General features: G+C 37.8%; 1 protein-coding gene across 2 annotated transcripts in view; it reads right to left on the bottom strand.

Annotated features, from left to right (window-relative positions):
- LOC126817151 (2-(3-amino-3-carboxypropyl)histidine synthase subunit 2) overlaps positions 1-13,477 on the bottom strand; it is a 109,165-nt gene that overhangs the window by 69,374 nt on the left and 26,314 nt on the right. Inside the window, exon 2 of one of the 2 annotated variants that reach the window (XM_050543997.1) lies at positions 12,246-12,339. The exons of the other annotated variant lie outside the window; for it this stretch is intronic. Coding sequence (XP_050399954.1) covers positions 12,246-12,284 — 39 coding nt within the window. The 5' untranslated portion in view covers positions 12,285-12,339. The remainder of the gene's footprint in view (positions 1-12,245; positions 12,340-13,477) is intronic. 2 annotated transcript variants of the gene reach the window in all.

Here is a 13,477-nt window from a genome sequence, read left to right as displayed (position 1 = left end):
ATAGCAACCGAGATCTTTTGGAGATAACCCTATATTTCAAGTTTCGTTAAAATCGGATAAGAATTGTGACCTGTAGAGTGTCCACAAACAAATTGTGGACGAACAGACGGACGGACAGGGGCGACGACAATATACGTCCACATGAAAATGTGGGCGTATAAAAATGACATTTTTGAAAAAGGAGCATATGAACTTTATTTTAAAAAAAATTGAACAATAAATAATTAATCTAGGACCGAAAAACTGAATTAGCCAATGGCGGCTAACACAAATTACTGAGACAAAAATTGTTCACATTTTTGCTCAAGTCAGGTGACCCTTTAATCCTATGTAAAATACCATCAAAAAATATTTTTTTTGTAAAAAATAAAATTTTCAAAATTTTGCGCCAAATATAAGCGAGGATTCGTCGAAAATCAAAAATGTAGCAAATGTTAAAATCTGCCGATTATTGTGCATATTATGGCAATATATAAAAAAATAAAAAACTTTGTTGATTTCGGACATTTCGCATTGTCGCCGAATGTTCGAAATAGATTTAATCTCTAAGTCATGCCGACTTTTCCATAAAAGCAAAGATATGGGATCGATTCGACAAGTAGTTTCTGAGATATGCTCAAGTGGAAAATAAAACGGCCAACGTATTGGATGATTGTTTTGGGTTTTTTTTGGTAAAAACAATCATCACTAGAACTGCGAAGCAGTAATGACACGTTTCACTGGTGCCAGTTACCCTTGAATGTATGTCCCTTTCGATGCCACGTTACCCTTGAACTCACATCACTTCCAGTATCAATGGAACCGATAAACAGATTTCCACATAAACATTGCAGCCGTGTTGTAAAATGGACGAAGAATCAATCAAATCCGGCAATATTAATTCCATTCATACATTTATTTTGTTACCATGTGTTACATATGTCAAAAAAGTGATCCTGACAAAATTTGTTACTAACTTACCACTAAGTTAGCTGACTTTCTAATGGGAAATTAAAATGAGAAAAAAATCTTAAAAAGTGATCCTGACAAAATTGATTATTTTTCGACAAGCTATTTTTGGACATCTATATGATCGTATTGTTTCAATCTATATGTCCATTTGAGTCAAATATCATAATATTAAACGAATAATAAATATAGCTCACTTCTAACAAATGTTTGTTTTGCAGGCTAAAAATACAGTTTTTGCCAAAATGACATTACTTCCGGGAATAATGACCAGCGGCTGCCAGGCAGGATACGCCCACATTTTCGAGAGATGGATAGAGAACAAGCTAACAAGAAAGTGATTTTTCCTACAATCAAGGGCCATAATTCAGGAAATTACAATTCGATATGCGCGAATATCGAAAGGAACTGAGATCTTTGTGTTATAAACTTACATTTCAAGTTTCAACAAAATCGGATAAAAATTGTGACCTCTATAGGGTCCACAACCTTGATATACCATATATTTTGTCTGTCAATTTTGGGCCGATTTTCTTGAAATACGAACTCAGTCGTCCTTAGAGTGTAACGGTGATATAATAATATGGTTTTTTTAAATCGGATAAAAATTATGACCTCTATAGGGTCCACAAGCTAAAAACGCGATTTTTCGTACAATCAGAGGCCATAATTCAGGAAGTTTTGATCCGATACGTGCCAATATCAAAAGCAGCCGAGATCTTTTGGAGATAAACCTATATTTCAAGTTTCGTCAAAATCGGATAAGAATTGTGACCTGTAGAGTGTCCACAAACAATTGTGGACGGACGGACAGGGGCGACGACAATATACGTCTACATGAAAATGTGGGCGTATAAAAATGTTAAATTAATTCTATGAAATCATAAATGGCATAAGAAATCACATGGTGAAGATTTTATAAAAATAGGTTGCCAGGCAACGAAACATACGCCCACAGCAGCTAAATCGTCCGGGCAGTCAACAACAGTTGTTGCATATTCTTACATTTTTCAGTAATGAAACATTTATAATACACTAAAATCTAATTAAGAGCAACAACTCATGAAGTAATTATCAGAAAACCATTAGAATTTATTTGGTTTTTATAAAGTTCTGCCCCATGCTAACGTTTTGTATACAAAACTTTTAATATCATGAATTTGTTCAAGTCATAAAAATTCATTGAAAATCAATATACATGTTCGTCTCAAGATCTTAAACTCTGTGTATCAATCTGAAGTCAATCGGGGATGATAACTTTAGCCTTTAGAGCGGAAATCGTTGAAAATCAAGGGCCATAACTCTGGCAGTAATTATCGGAAATCGCTGAAAACCAATAGGCTTCTTCGTCTCATGACCTTAAAGGCTCAATACCACTCTTGTTGTAACTGAATAATATGTCCCAATCTTTATTCTGGTCAACAAATTGTACTATTTTAGAATATTTCAATTAATGGTTTGAAACGTCTAACGTAAACCTTTTCAAATGAAACTTCGATTTAAAAATATTTTCGAACCCTCTGGACAAGTAAAATAGGATTTAATGGATAATTTACCAGCAGGTAGGACACTTAAACATCTAGTACTTAGATAGAGATATTATTTATTTTCTGGAGCTTTCAAGCCAGCAAGAGTGTTATTGTCCCTTTAAACACTGTGTATAAATTTAAAGTCAATCGAAAAGTAACTTTGGCCTCTAGAGCGCCCACAAGATTTTTTGAAGTGATCAAGGGCCATAACTAGGATTTTTCATCTCATAACCTCAAAACACTGTGTATAAATTTAAAGTCAATTGGATATTAACTTTAGCCTCTAGAGCATCCACAAGATTTTTTGAAGTGATCAAGGGCCCTAACTCTGGCATTAATTATCGGAAATCGCTGAAAATCAATAGGCTTCTTCGTCTCAAGACCTTAAACACTGTGTATAAATTTAAGGTCGATCGGATATTAACTTTGGCCTCTAGAGCCTCCACAAGATATTTCAAAGTGATCAGGGGCCATAACTCTGGCAGTAATTATCGGAAATCGCTGAAAATCAATAGTCTTCTTCGTCTCATGACCTTAAACACTGTGTATAAATTTAAGGTCAATCAGATATTAACTTTGGCCTCTAGAGCGTCCACAAGATTTTTCAAAGTGATCAAGGGTCATAACTCTGGCAGTAATTATCAGAAATCACTGATAATCAATAGGCTTCGTCATCTCATGACCTTAAACACTGTGTATAAATTTAAGGTCAATCGGATATTAACTTTGGCCTCTAAAGCGTCCACAAGATTTTTCAAAGTGATCAGGGGCCATAACTCTGGCAGTAATTATCGGAAATCGCTGAAAATCAATAGGCTTCTTCGTCTCATGACCTTAAACACTGTGTATAAAGTTAAGGTCAATCAGATATTAACTTTGGCTTCTGGAGCGTCCACAAGATTTTTCAAAGTGATCAAGGGTCATAACTCTGGCAGTAATTATCGGAAATCACTGATAATCAATAGGATTCTTCATCTCATGACCTTAAACACTGTGTATAAATTTAAGGTAAATCGGATATTAACTTTGGCCTCTAAAGCGTCCACAAGATTTTTTAAAGTGATCAAGGACCATAACTCTGGCAGTAATTATTGGAAATCGCTGAAAATCAATAGGCTTCTTCTTCTCATGACCTTAAACACTGTGTATAAATTTCAGGTCAATCGGATATTAACTTTGGCCTCTAGAGCGTCCACAAGATTTTTCAAAGTGATCAAGAGCCATAACTCTGGCAGTAATAATCGGAAATCGCTGAAAATCAATAAGATTCTTCGTCTCATGACCTTAAACACTGTGTATAAATTTAAGGTCAATCGGGTATTAACTTTGGCCTCTAGAGCGTCCACAAAATTTTTCAAAGTGATCAAGGGCTATAACTCTTCTTGCAGTAATTATCGGAAATCGCTGAAAATCAATAGGCTTCTTCGTCTCATGACCTTAAACACTGTGTATAAATTTAAGGTCAATCGGATATTAACTTTGGCTTCTAGAGCGTCCACAAGATTTTTTGAAGTGATCAAGGGCCATAACTCTGGCAGTAATTATCGGATATCGCTGAAAATCAATAGGATTCTTTGTCTCAAGACCTTAAACACTGTGTATAAATTTAAGGTCAATCGGAAATTAGGTTTGGCCTGTAGAGCGTCCACAAGCAATTGTTGACGCCGGACCGACGGACGGACGTACTCCCGTAGATATACTTGTGCAATTTCTGACTTGCGGGCTTCATGGGGGTACGAACGCTACTTGCGCGACACGTTTTCGGACGGCAATTAAAGGGTTAAAAGTGACAAAATTCTGAGGAATTCTGGCAGTTTATTAATTATTTTTTCTCATTTTTCCAAATCTTCTGCGGAACTTGTCCTCGCGGCTACCCCTGGCACACACCCTTGTCTGTAAACGCCCCGAACGGCTCGTGGGCAAGGTCCCATGTTGGGTATTCGTTAAGTATATCGACCCCGAAAAGTCGCCCGGTCACATCAAAATGGAATAACGGCGACCTAGGCCATCCGAATCTGGTCTCAAAACTAAAATCAAAATATTCTACGATTTTTCGGAAAACAAAATTTATGTCGGTAACCTGGGGAAAAATGGCAACCCCTCGACTTACGGAAGTCGGAACCAGAAGTGGGTGATATGGGACACTGCGCAATGTTCTGGGGTAGATACCCAGTGAATTTCACGTTGAAACCCCCGAAGGTACGGATGTTGTGAACAAACGGGCACGCGTATTCGGATTTTTAGCCAAAATTATTAGAATTTTGTTCCAAAAAGGGGCCCGTACTCAGCCCCCAGGGGTCCGAGGGATCTCAAATGTGGCTGAGAGATGGGCGATGTGGTGATGTACCTGCCCTGAAAATTTGGTGTCGATCGTAACTCTTGAAGGGTCGGGCATAGAGATAATCCTAATGAAAAATCGGCGAAAACTGAAAAATCGAATTTGGCATTTCGGTGCCCCCTAGAAAACGCCCATAAATCATCCCCTATGGGCAATAGGTCCATGCGATTTGGCGGGGGGTCAGTAGGGGTCCGTGGCAGGTGTCCACCAAAAATGAGCAGGATCGGCCAAGGGGTTCCTATTTTATTCAAGTTCTCCCATAAAAGTCGAATTATAGGTAGGCAAGTATCGGATCAGAACACTACTCAACCTAATCCCCACTGGGGATGTTAACCCAAAATTATTAGAATTTTGCTCCGAAAAGGGGCCCGTACTCAGCCCCCAGGGGTCCAAGGGATCCCAAATGTGGCTGAGAGATGGGTGATGTACCTGCTCTGAAAATTTGGTGTCGATCGTAAAGCTGGAAGGGTCGGGCGTAGCGATAATCCAGGATAATCCTTATGAAAAATCGGCGAAAACAGAAAAAATCGATTTTGGCATTTCAGTGCCACCCTAGAAAATGCCCATAACTCATCTCCTATAGGCAATAGGTCCATGAAATTTGGAGGGTGGTCAGTGGGGGTTCGTGGGCAGGTGTCCACCAAAAATGAGCAGGATCGACCAAGGGGTTCCTATTTTATTCAAGTTCTCCTGTAAAAGTCGAATTATAGGTAGGCAAGTATTGGATCAGAACACTGCTCGACCTAATCCCCACTGGGGATGTTAACCCAAAATTATTAGAATTTTGCTCCGAAAAGGGGCCCGTCCTCATCCCCCAGGGGTCTGAGGGATCCCAAATGTGACTGAGAGATGGGCGATGTACGTGCCCTGAAAATTTGGTGTCTGAGGGATCCCAAATGTGACTGAGAGATGGGCGATGTACGTGCCCTGAAAATTTGGTGTCGATTGTAAAGCTGGAAGGGTCGGGTGTAGCGATAATCCTAATGAAAAATCGGCGAAAACAGAAAAAATCAATTTTGTCATTTCGGTGCCACCCTAGAAAACGCCCATAACTCATCTCCTATGGGGGTTTGGAGGGTGGTCAGTGGGGGTTCGTGGGCAGGTGTCCACCAAAAATGAGCAGGATCGGCCAAGGGGTTCCGATTTTATTCAAGTTCTCCCGTAAAAGTCGAATTATAGGTAGGCAGGTATCGGACCCCCCACCCCTGGGGATGTTAACCCAAAATTTTTCTTTTTTCCCGTTAATACCTAGGCCAACCTGTGGGGTTATCCTAGTCCTCCCTAAACCTGTGGGTCAGGTTTCTACCCCCAGCCATGACCACTTTTCTCTATGTAACCTTTTTGAAAATACGCCCCCTTCTAGAGGAATTCTGGCCGTTTTTCGGGGAATAATTTTTTTGCAGTTCATAAATGATAAATTGAAGAGGAGGAGAGTTATATTCCTGTTGTCCCTACTGCAAACATATGTTAAGTCTTTAATAACCCACTTAAGTTGTAGAAACGTAGCATGTTATTTTACTCAACTGCTCACAGTGTTCCTCTGGACTTTCGATGTGGTGTTCCACTTTGTCGGGACAGGACGAAGGGCCTGTCAAGGAACAGTATCCAGTCCTTCAAATGTTACAAAAATAATTTGGCGTGCACGTACAATAACCATTGGGATTCAAAATAATAGTCAGCCGTATTACCGCAGTTTGGGAAAATTTCCCTCACGGAACAAAAGACTGGCGTTATTCCTTGGATCCCACACCTAAGTTAAAAAAATCTACTTTAATTTTGGACAAGAGCCCACTAAATTTCAGACAAATGAGCCCACAATTGAGTCAATTACGGGCCACTACATGTCATATATACTACCTCTCAAGCTTGCCAAGCTGCCCACTATTCGTTGTTGAAAAATCAACTTTTAATTTCAGACAAATGACCCCTTAAGTTCTAGCTAGCACCCCACAAGTTAGTTGAAAAATCCAATGCGGTACCTTGGTTTTTCGTCCCATCCGAACGACTAGACAGCACTAGGGCCTACTCTAATATCAAATTCCAACTGTCAAGGGATCTTTTACGTGCATGCCAATGTGTACGCGGGACCTTGCTTTTTTTTTGTCCCATCCAAACAACTAGACAGCACTACGTCCTACTCAAATATCAAATTCCAACTGTCAAGGGCTCTTTTACGTTCATGCCCAATATTCGACCGAAATAAGTCCATATTTTTTAACCTTCCCATGGGACTATCGCCTTGAGATTGTTGCTGTGCCTTCGTACTTTCTACTGCAAGGGTACATTAAAATTTTGGGCTGCTAGCCAGCCTAGACAGCAGCCCTCTCTTATATCAAATTCCAACTGTTGAGGGATCTATTACGTGCATGCCAATGTTTACACAGGACCTTGATTTTTCATCCCATCAAAACGACTAGACAGCACTATGGCCTCTTACATCAAATTCCAACTGTCAAGGGATCTTTTACGTGCATGTCAATGTTCGACCGAAAATACGCCCCTTCTTGTTCCCCCACGGTCCTCAGTGCAAAAGGTGACAAATAGGGAAAACCCCAAATAGGGTTGGTTAGCACCCCATAATTTAGTTGAAAAAGCAACTTTAATTTTGGAGAAAGTAGCACACTAATTCTGTTTTAAAAATATATTTGATGATAGTACAGCTAACATTTTAGTCAAACTATCTGATAGTAATCAAAATCATAATCAAGATGCCATTAATATATCCTGCTTGATCATATTTGTATCTATTTCTAGCACTCACTAATCAGCATGATTTTGCCAATGTGATGATACATGTACATGTATGCATACTCTTCTGCATGGTAAAAGACAAACTCAAAATCATATATATTTCAGTATAACTCATTTTTATTAACATGATTTTGCTGGAGTTTAGATCATACCCGAGTCAAAATCGGGCATATTTTTTTCAGTATTATAATTGTGACCTCCAGCGGAAGCACAGGCTAAAAAAGGAGATTTTTCGTACAACCAGGGGCCATAATTCAGGAAGCTACGATTGGATATGTGCAAATATCAAAAGGAACCAAGATCTTTGGGTTATAAACATGCATTGGTTTAAAATTGTGGACCATATTTTTACACTATTTGCGTACAAGCTGCGGCCATTCAAACTCAACCTTAAATACGGTGCAATGGTGATATAATCAGACGTTTTTTTAAATCGGATAATAATTGTGACCTCCAGAGGTATGAAATTTCTGTTACATTTTATTAATTTTGTCAATCATCCAGAATAATTTTTTTTTCAAGGTTTCTTTTGAGCGCTTACGAATTAAGCCATTTTTTTTCCCACTCTGCTCGATGGCTTTTTTGCAAGCCGCTGGTTTTGTCTTATTTTTTGTTCAAAATAGGGTTTAAAAGTTGTTCTTATTTCTTCTTTTGTCGATTTGGTTCTCGTATCATTACATTTGCGTCACTTTGTAGTTGGTTCAATCGGGTCTATAAAATCCTTCTCATCATCAGCATTTTCATCTACAGTAATATCTGTAAGTAAAATTTTTTTAATGAACATTAGAAGTCAATCCATTCACAATAGCTTCACCTAATGTTTTCAGCTGTTTACCAAGAAGATATAAATTTAAATAGGTGGTTGACTGAAAATGGCAATCAAATAAAAAATCTATTCCAACATTGGCAGAACTGAGAAATTATATTAAATGTGACTTCCTGTACGTGACACAAACCAGTGAAAAGGGACATGGTGTTCAAGAAAAAGCAAGCATACTCTGCTTTTCATGTCATATTTGTTCAAAATGAAATTTATTTCAGATTTGGTTTTCAGAGATCTTTATGTATGAAGACAACTTCAACAAGAAAATCAATAACTACCATCTAGCTGAATGTCCTCTAACTTCTTGTTGGCAAACTTTTCAACGTTACCAGTATCCTGCAATAACAGGAATTTTGCCACCTGTATTTGCTCTATCTCATCACCGTTGGAACTAGTGCCAGAGCTCGGGAAAACAAATCATGTGGAAGAAAAGAAAAGATAACTCCACCTGATGTGGGTGCAGACCACAGCAGCTTTCTTGTTATTGTGAACGTGTCAAACCAAGTTTCCCTTTTGCTAACAGTGGGCTGATTCTGAGGCACGATTTTCAAGTGCACTTTTTAGGGGTATAAAGTCTGGTGCACGGTTTGAATTCTTTCTTTTGTATTGTTACAATATTTTATTGATTCTAATAACACTTCCCTAAAATAATTTTTTTTTAAAAATTATCTCTTGGATTACTTTCTCTTTTGTTGGTGATCAAATGACAGCCATATGGAATCTGATACAAGAAAATGAAATGGTGTTTAATGTTCTACTGTTACTGGGCTAATGAAGAGGGTGGGGGTGTGGGTAGGGGGGAACACGCCATTGTAGTGTGCTATGAGGGGAAACTTTGCCAAAACAGCGGCACAATAGCCTACTATTATTTCGAATTCCAACTGCCGAGGTTTCTTTTATGCGCACATGGGACATCAGTTTTTTATTCTATCTGAATGACTATGTTGTCACTTGCTAGGTCAACCGTTGTACATTTGGGGGGAGGCTGGTGTGTATAACACAATGAATTTGCTCGGCTAATGCAGGAATTGAACACGGCACATCAAGTTGAGTGAGCCAATGTTCTACCCACTGAGCTACCGTGGCTCCCTGTTGCCAGAAAAGAGAATGGGCTAGATGAGTATGGGATGTCCAGTGCTCCATCCTCAGAATTCACTTTGTTTTGCGGATCAGAGAACCTGACAATGATAGGTTGAATGAAAAACAAGGTCGTATGTACAGATTAGCGGCGAACAATAAAGATCCCTAGATACCTACAAATCTAGGAGCAGTCTAGGAAGTTGGATTAATTCTGCCGGCATAAAGCAATACCCAAAATTTGAGGTCCATCATATGTGAATTCTATCTTAAAAAAGTCTTCAACGCAAATTAACCAAATTTGGGTTTTTTATCCATGTTGCAGACCCCATATCAAAATAAATTATTTAGCCCAAATTTAAAAATTCCAATAGATAGTTAATGGTCGGAAGGATATTTCCTGACAATTTGATGCCAATATCTTTAATAGTTGCTAAGAAATAGTCTTCGGTCACTTTTTTGGAATATTTAAAAAAAAAGTGTCTACTGACATCCATCAATTTGGGGTCTTAAAAGTGCAACAACTTTTTTATTTCTTAACCGATTTTTTTTTTTTTTTTGGTTTCTTAAAGATGGGTTCCCAGAAAAGTATATATGGGGTGGTTATTTCCAATAAAATTATGGCAATTTTGGTATATATGGAAAGTAGAGATTTCCAATCTTACTAGAAAAATACTGGATTCCCCGAAAAACACTCATGGAGCGTATACAGGACAAAAATGTAAGGGTTCCCCTAATCAACAGCCCAACGATTACGAATTTCTGCACGCGTGATGTCAAAGGTCACACGCGAACATTGAGCGCTTGATGTACAAGTTGATAAATTTTATGAAGAGTTAGACGTACAACACTTTCTGAGATAAAAATGATAATCCGAGAATTTAATTAGGATTCGATATTTGTAATAAATAGTAAGCAATTAAAGACAAGAATTTAATTAGGATTCGATATTTGTAATAAATAGTAAGCAATTAAAGACAACATCGTCTTATGTATGCAATGAATTCTCCTCTGATTTCCAAGACGTGACGTAAACATGACCTGGTTTGATCGAATTTTAGTAGCAGGGCATTGGTTTGCAATTACAATGTTTGAGAAGGATTTGAAGCATAATTATGACAAATTAATTAGTTTAAATATGTTTTTAGTCCATATATACCATTAAATCACCCAGTTTGTACGCAGGAACCCATCTTTAAATGGGAAGGGGGCTGGAATGCTAGTAAATATTCAGTTTTAGTCAGATTCAAAAATATAAAAAAGCTTTTGCATTGCTACATTTAGGACAACCCAGAAGAACGGATATGACACCCCATAAGCACTGGCTGTGAATACACAATATTATACAACAGTTAAAATAATTTGAGATATTTCACCATAGATATTCATAAATTAGCTGCCAAAAGAACTTACCTCTGTTAGCAAATACATATATAATGTTTGGTAATATTCCACAATTTCTACGTATAATTGATTAATTGGGTCAGTCAAAAATGCCCAATCCTTCTCAACTGAGTGTCAGGAAAAATTATTGTGAGGTGAATTGGCCACGACAGGCTTTGGCATATCAGAGTGGAAAAATATTAATCCATGTTCAAAAAGACATGCATTGTTAAACAAAATATATTACCTCTCTCTTTACTTATCCAAAACTATTACTCTTGTAGATCTACCACGTGATTCTGCTAACTAAAAAAAATGCCGACGGAGGAAATACCCCACGTGTAGTACTCTAGTACCGGACACCCAGAACTCCATAGTCTTCAACGTACAAAATTTACTTGTCTGAATGATTGAGACTAGCTGTACTCGCGCTTCATTCTACTGCGCATGTATAGATCAATAGTTTTGATTAACAAGTCGTTTAAGAGAGATAACTCCAATTTGGAGCCGAGACTCACGGTAATAAATTGTCCGTCCGTTCAGATTGTCCGATTTAAATTTCGTCCGTAATATTTGAGGGGTGATTTTCCCATATTCTTTCAGCAGCCCACAAATACCATTTAAACGCACTTTCGCATCATCACTTCTGTGGTGCAACCCGAAAGTGACCAAAAATCCCACAAGTAACCCATATACTGTTTAAAGTCCCCACAAGTATATCTACGGGAGAGCGGACGGACCGACAGACGGACGGACGGGGGCGACGACAATATACGACCACATTTCAATGTGGGCGTATAAAAATCGAATAATAAATAACGTAAATAGAATATGTCAACTGCAGACTGTGAAAGAGGGTTTAGTTGACAAAATATTATAAAAAAAAACAAATACGGATATTCATTGAAACAAATACACTGTAATTTAATGTTACTAAGCAATGGAAAAGTGGTTACCCCAGCCCATATGTTGAAATAGCTTTCCAAAAATGGGCTTCTACAAAGTAAAGAGTAATTTTGTAAATTACAATATCAAAGATATATTGTAGATACTTATGTAAATAAAAATTACTGAAAAAATATAATAGATACTTTTTTTCTTCTTTTTTTTGGCGGAAAAAATATATGGCTAATAAATTCAAATGAGAAATTGGCGGACAAAAAATGAAACCCAGAGTGAACACTGGTCCACATGAATATGTTGGCGCATAAAAAGGTTACAAATCCAGAAAAATGGACTTTCTTCCAACGCGGGCAATGGAGCTGTGACACCTACAATATGACAAGAAAAGGGGTCATTCATTCTATGAGAAAATACTATTCTTCGTGTGACGAGTGCCGTTTTTGCTTTTTCCTGATATTAATTTTTCAAAATACAAAAAATAAGTCGTAAATACCTTTCTAGATGTCCAAACCATGCTCGACACAAACTCCATTTTCTCCCCTTCACGAAAAGTGTAAACTCATCGATGTTTGTGTTCATACACGTTCCTGAAGTTGCGGAACAAAACCTGCTTATTTTACGGTCAGATTTTTCGACTGTGATAAAAATAGTATCTGTGACGCCCCTAGCGAACTTTTGCTTCCTACTTACTGGGCCAAAATCGGGACTTTCAGTCGTCTCCACTAATTGCAGGTAATGGTTTTGAATAACAACAATATCCGCATTACAGTACTAAAATATCCAGACAAAAGATAGGTTGCCAGGCAATGAAACATATGCCCACAGCAGCTAAATCGTCCGGACAGCCAACAAGAGTTTCCGCATATTTTTACTTTTTTTCGGTAATGAAACATTTATTATACACTAAAATCTGATTTGTTCTGCCCCATGCTAACGTTTATTATACAAAACTTTTAATATCATGGATTTAGCTGTTCAAGTCATAAAAGTTCATTGAAAATCAATACACTTGTTCGTCTCAAGACCTTGAACTCTGTGTATCAATCTGAAGTCAATCGGATAATAACTTAAGTGATCAAGGGCCATAACTCTGGCAGTAATTATCTGAAATCACTGAAAATCAAAAGGCTTCTTCGTCTCATGACCTTAAACACTGTGTATAAATTTAAAGTCAATCTGATATTAACTTTGGCCTCTAGAGTGTCCACAAGATTTTTTGAAGTGATCAAGGGCCACAACTCTGGCAGTAATTATCGGAAATCACTGAAAATCAAAAGGCTTCTTTGTCTCATGACCTTAAACACTGTGTATAAATTTAAAGTCATTCGGATATTAACTTTAGCCTGTAGAGCGTCCACAAGATTTTTTGAAGTGATCAAGGGTCATAACTCTGGCAGTAATTATTGGAAATCGGTGAAAATCAATAGACTTCTTCGTCTCATGACCTTAAACACTGTGTATAAATTTAAAGTCAATCGGATATTAACTTTAGCCTCTACAGCGTCCACAAGCAATTGTGGACGCCGGACGGACGGACGGGGGCGACGACAATATCCGACCACATTTCAATGTGGGCGTATAACAATCCGGAATAAAACCCAGAGAAACCATTGTGTAATGCCAGCATGAGTCATGATCTGCTATGTGTTACAAGAAATATGAATGTAAGCATATTGTAGTAAATTTTAACTATACAAGTAACCACATAGGTGAAATGTATAAGAA

The sequence above is a fragment of the Patella vulgata genome, chromosome 4 (genome assembly GCF_932274485.2).
Source record: "Patella vulgata chromosome 4, xgPatVulg1.2, whole genome shotgun sequence".
Classification (NCBI taxonomy): domain Eukaryota; kingdom Metazoa; phylum Mollusca; class Gastropoda; family Patellidae; genus Patella; species Patella vulgata.
The sequence above is the reverse complement of the archived record's forward strand: the minus strand, read 5'-3'. Positions and strand labels throughout refer to the sequence as shown.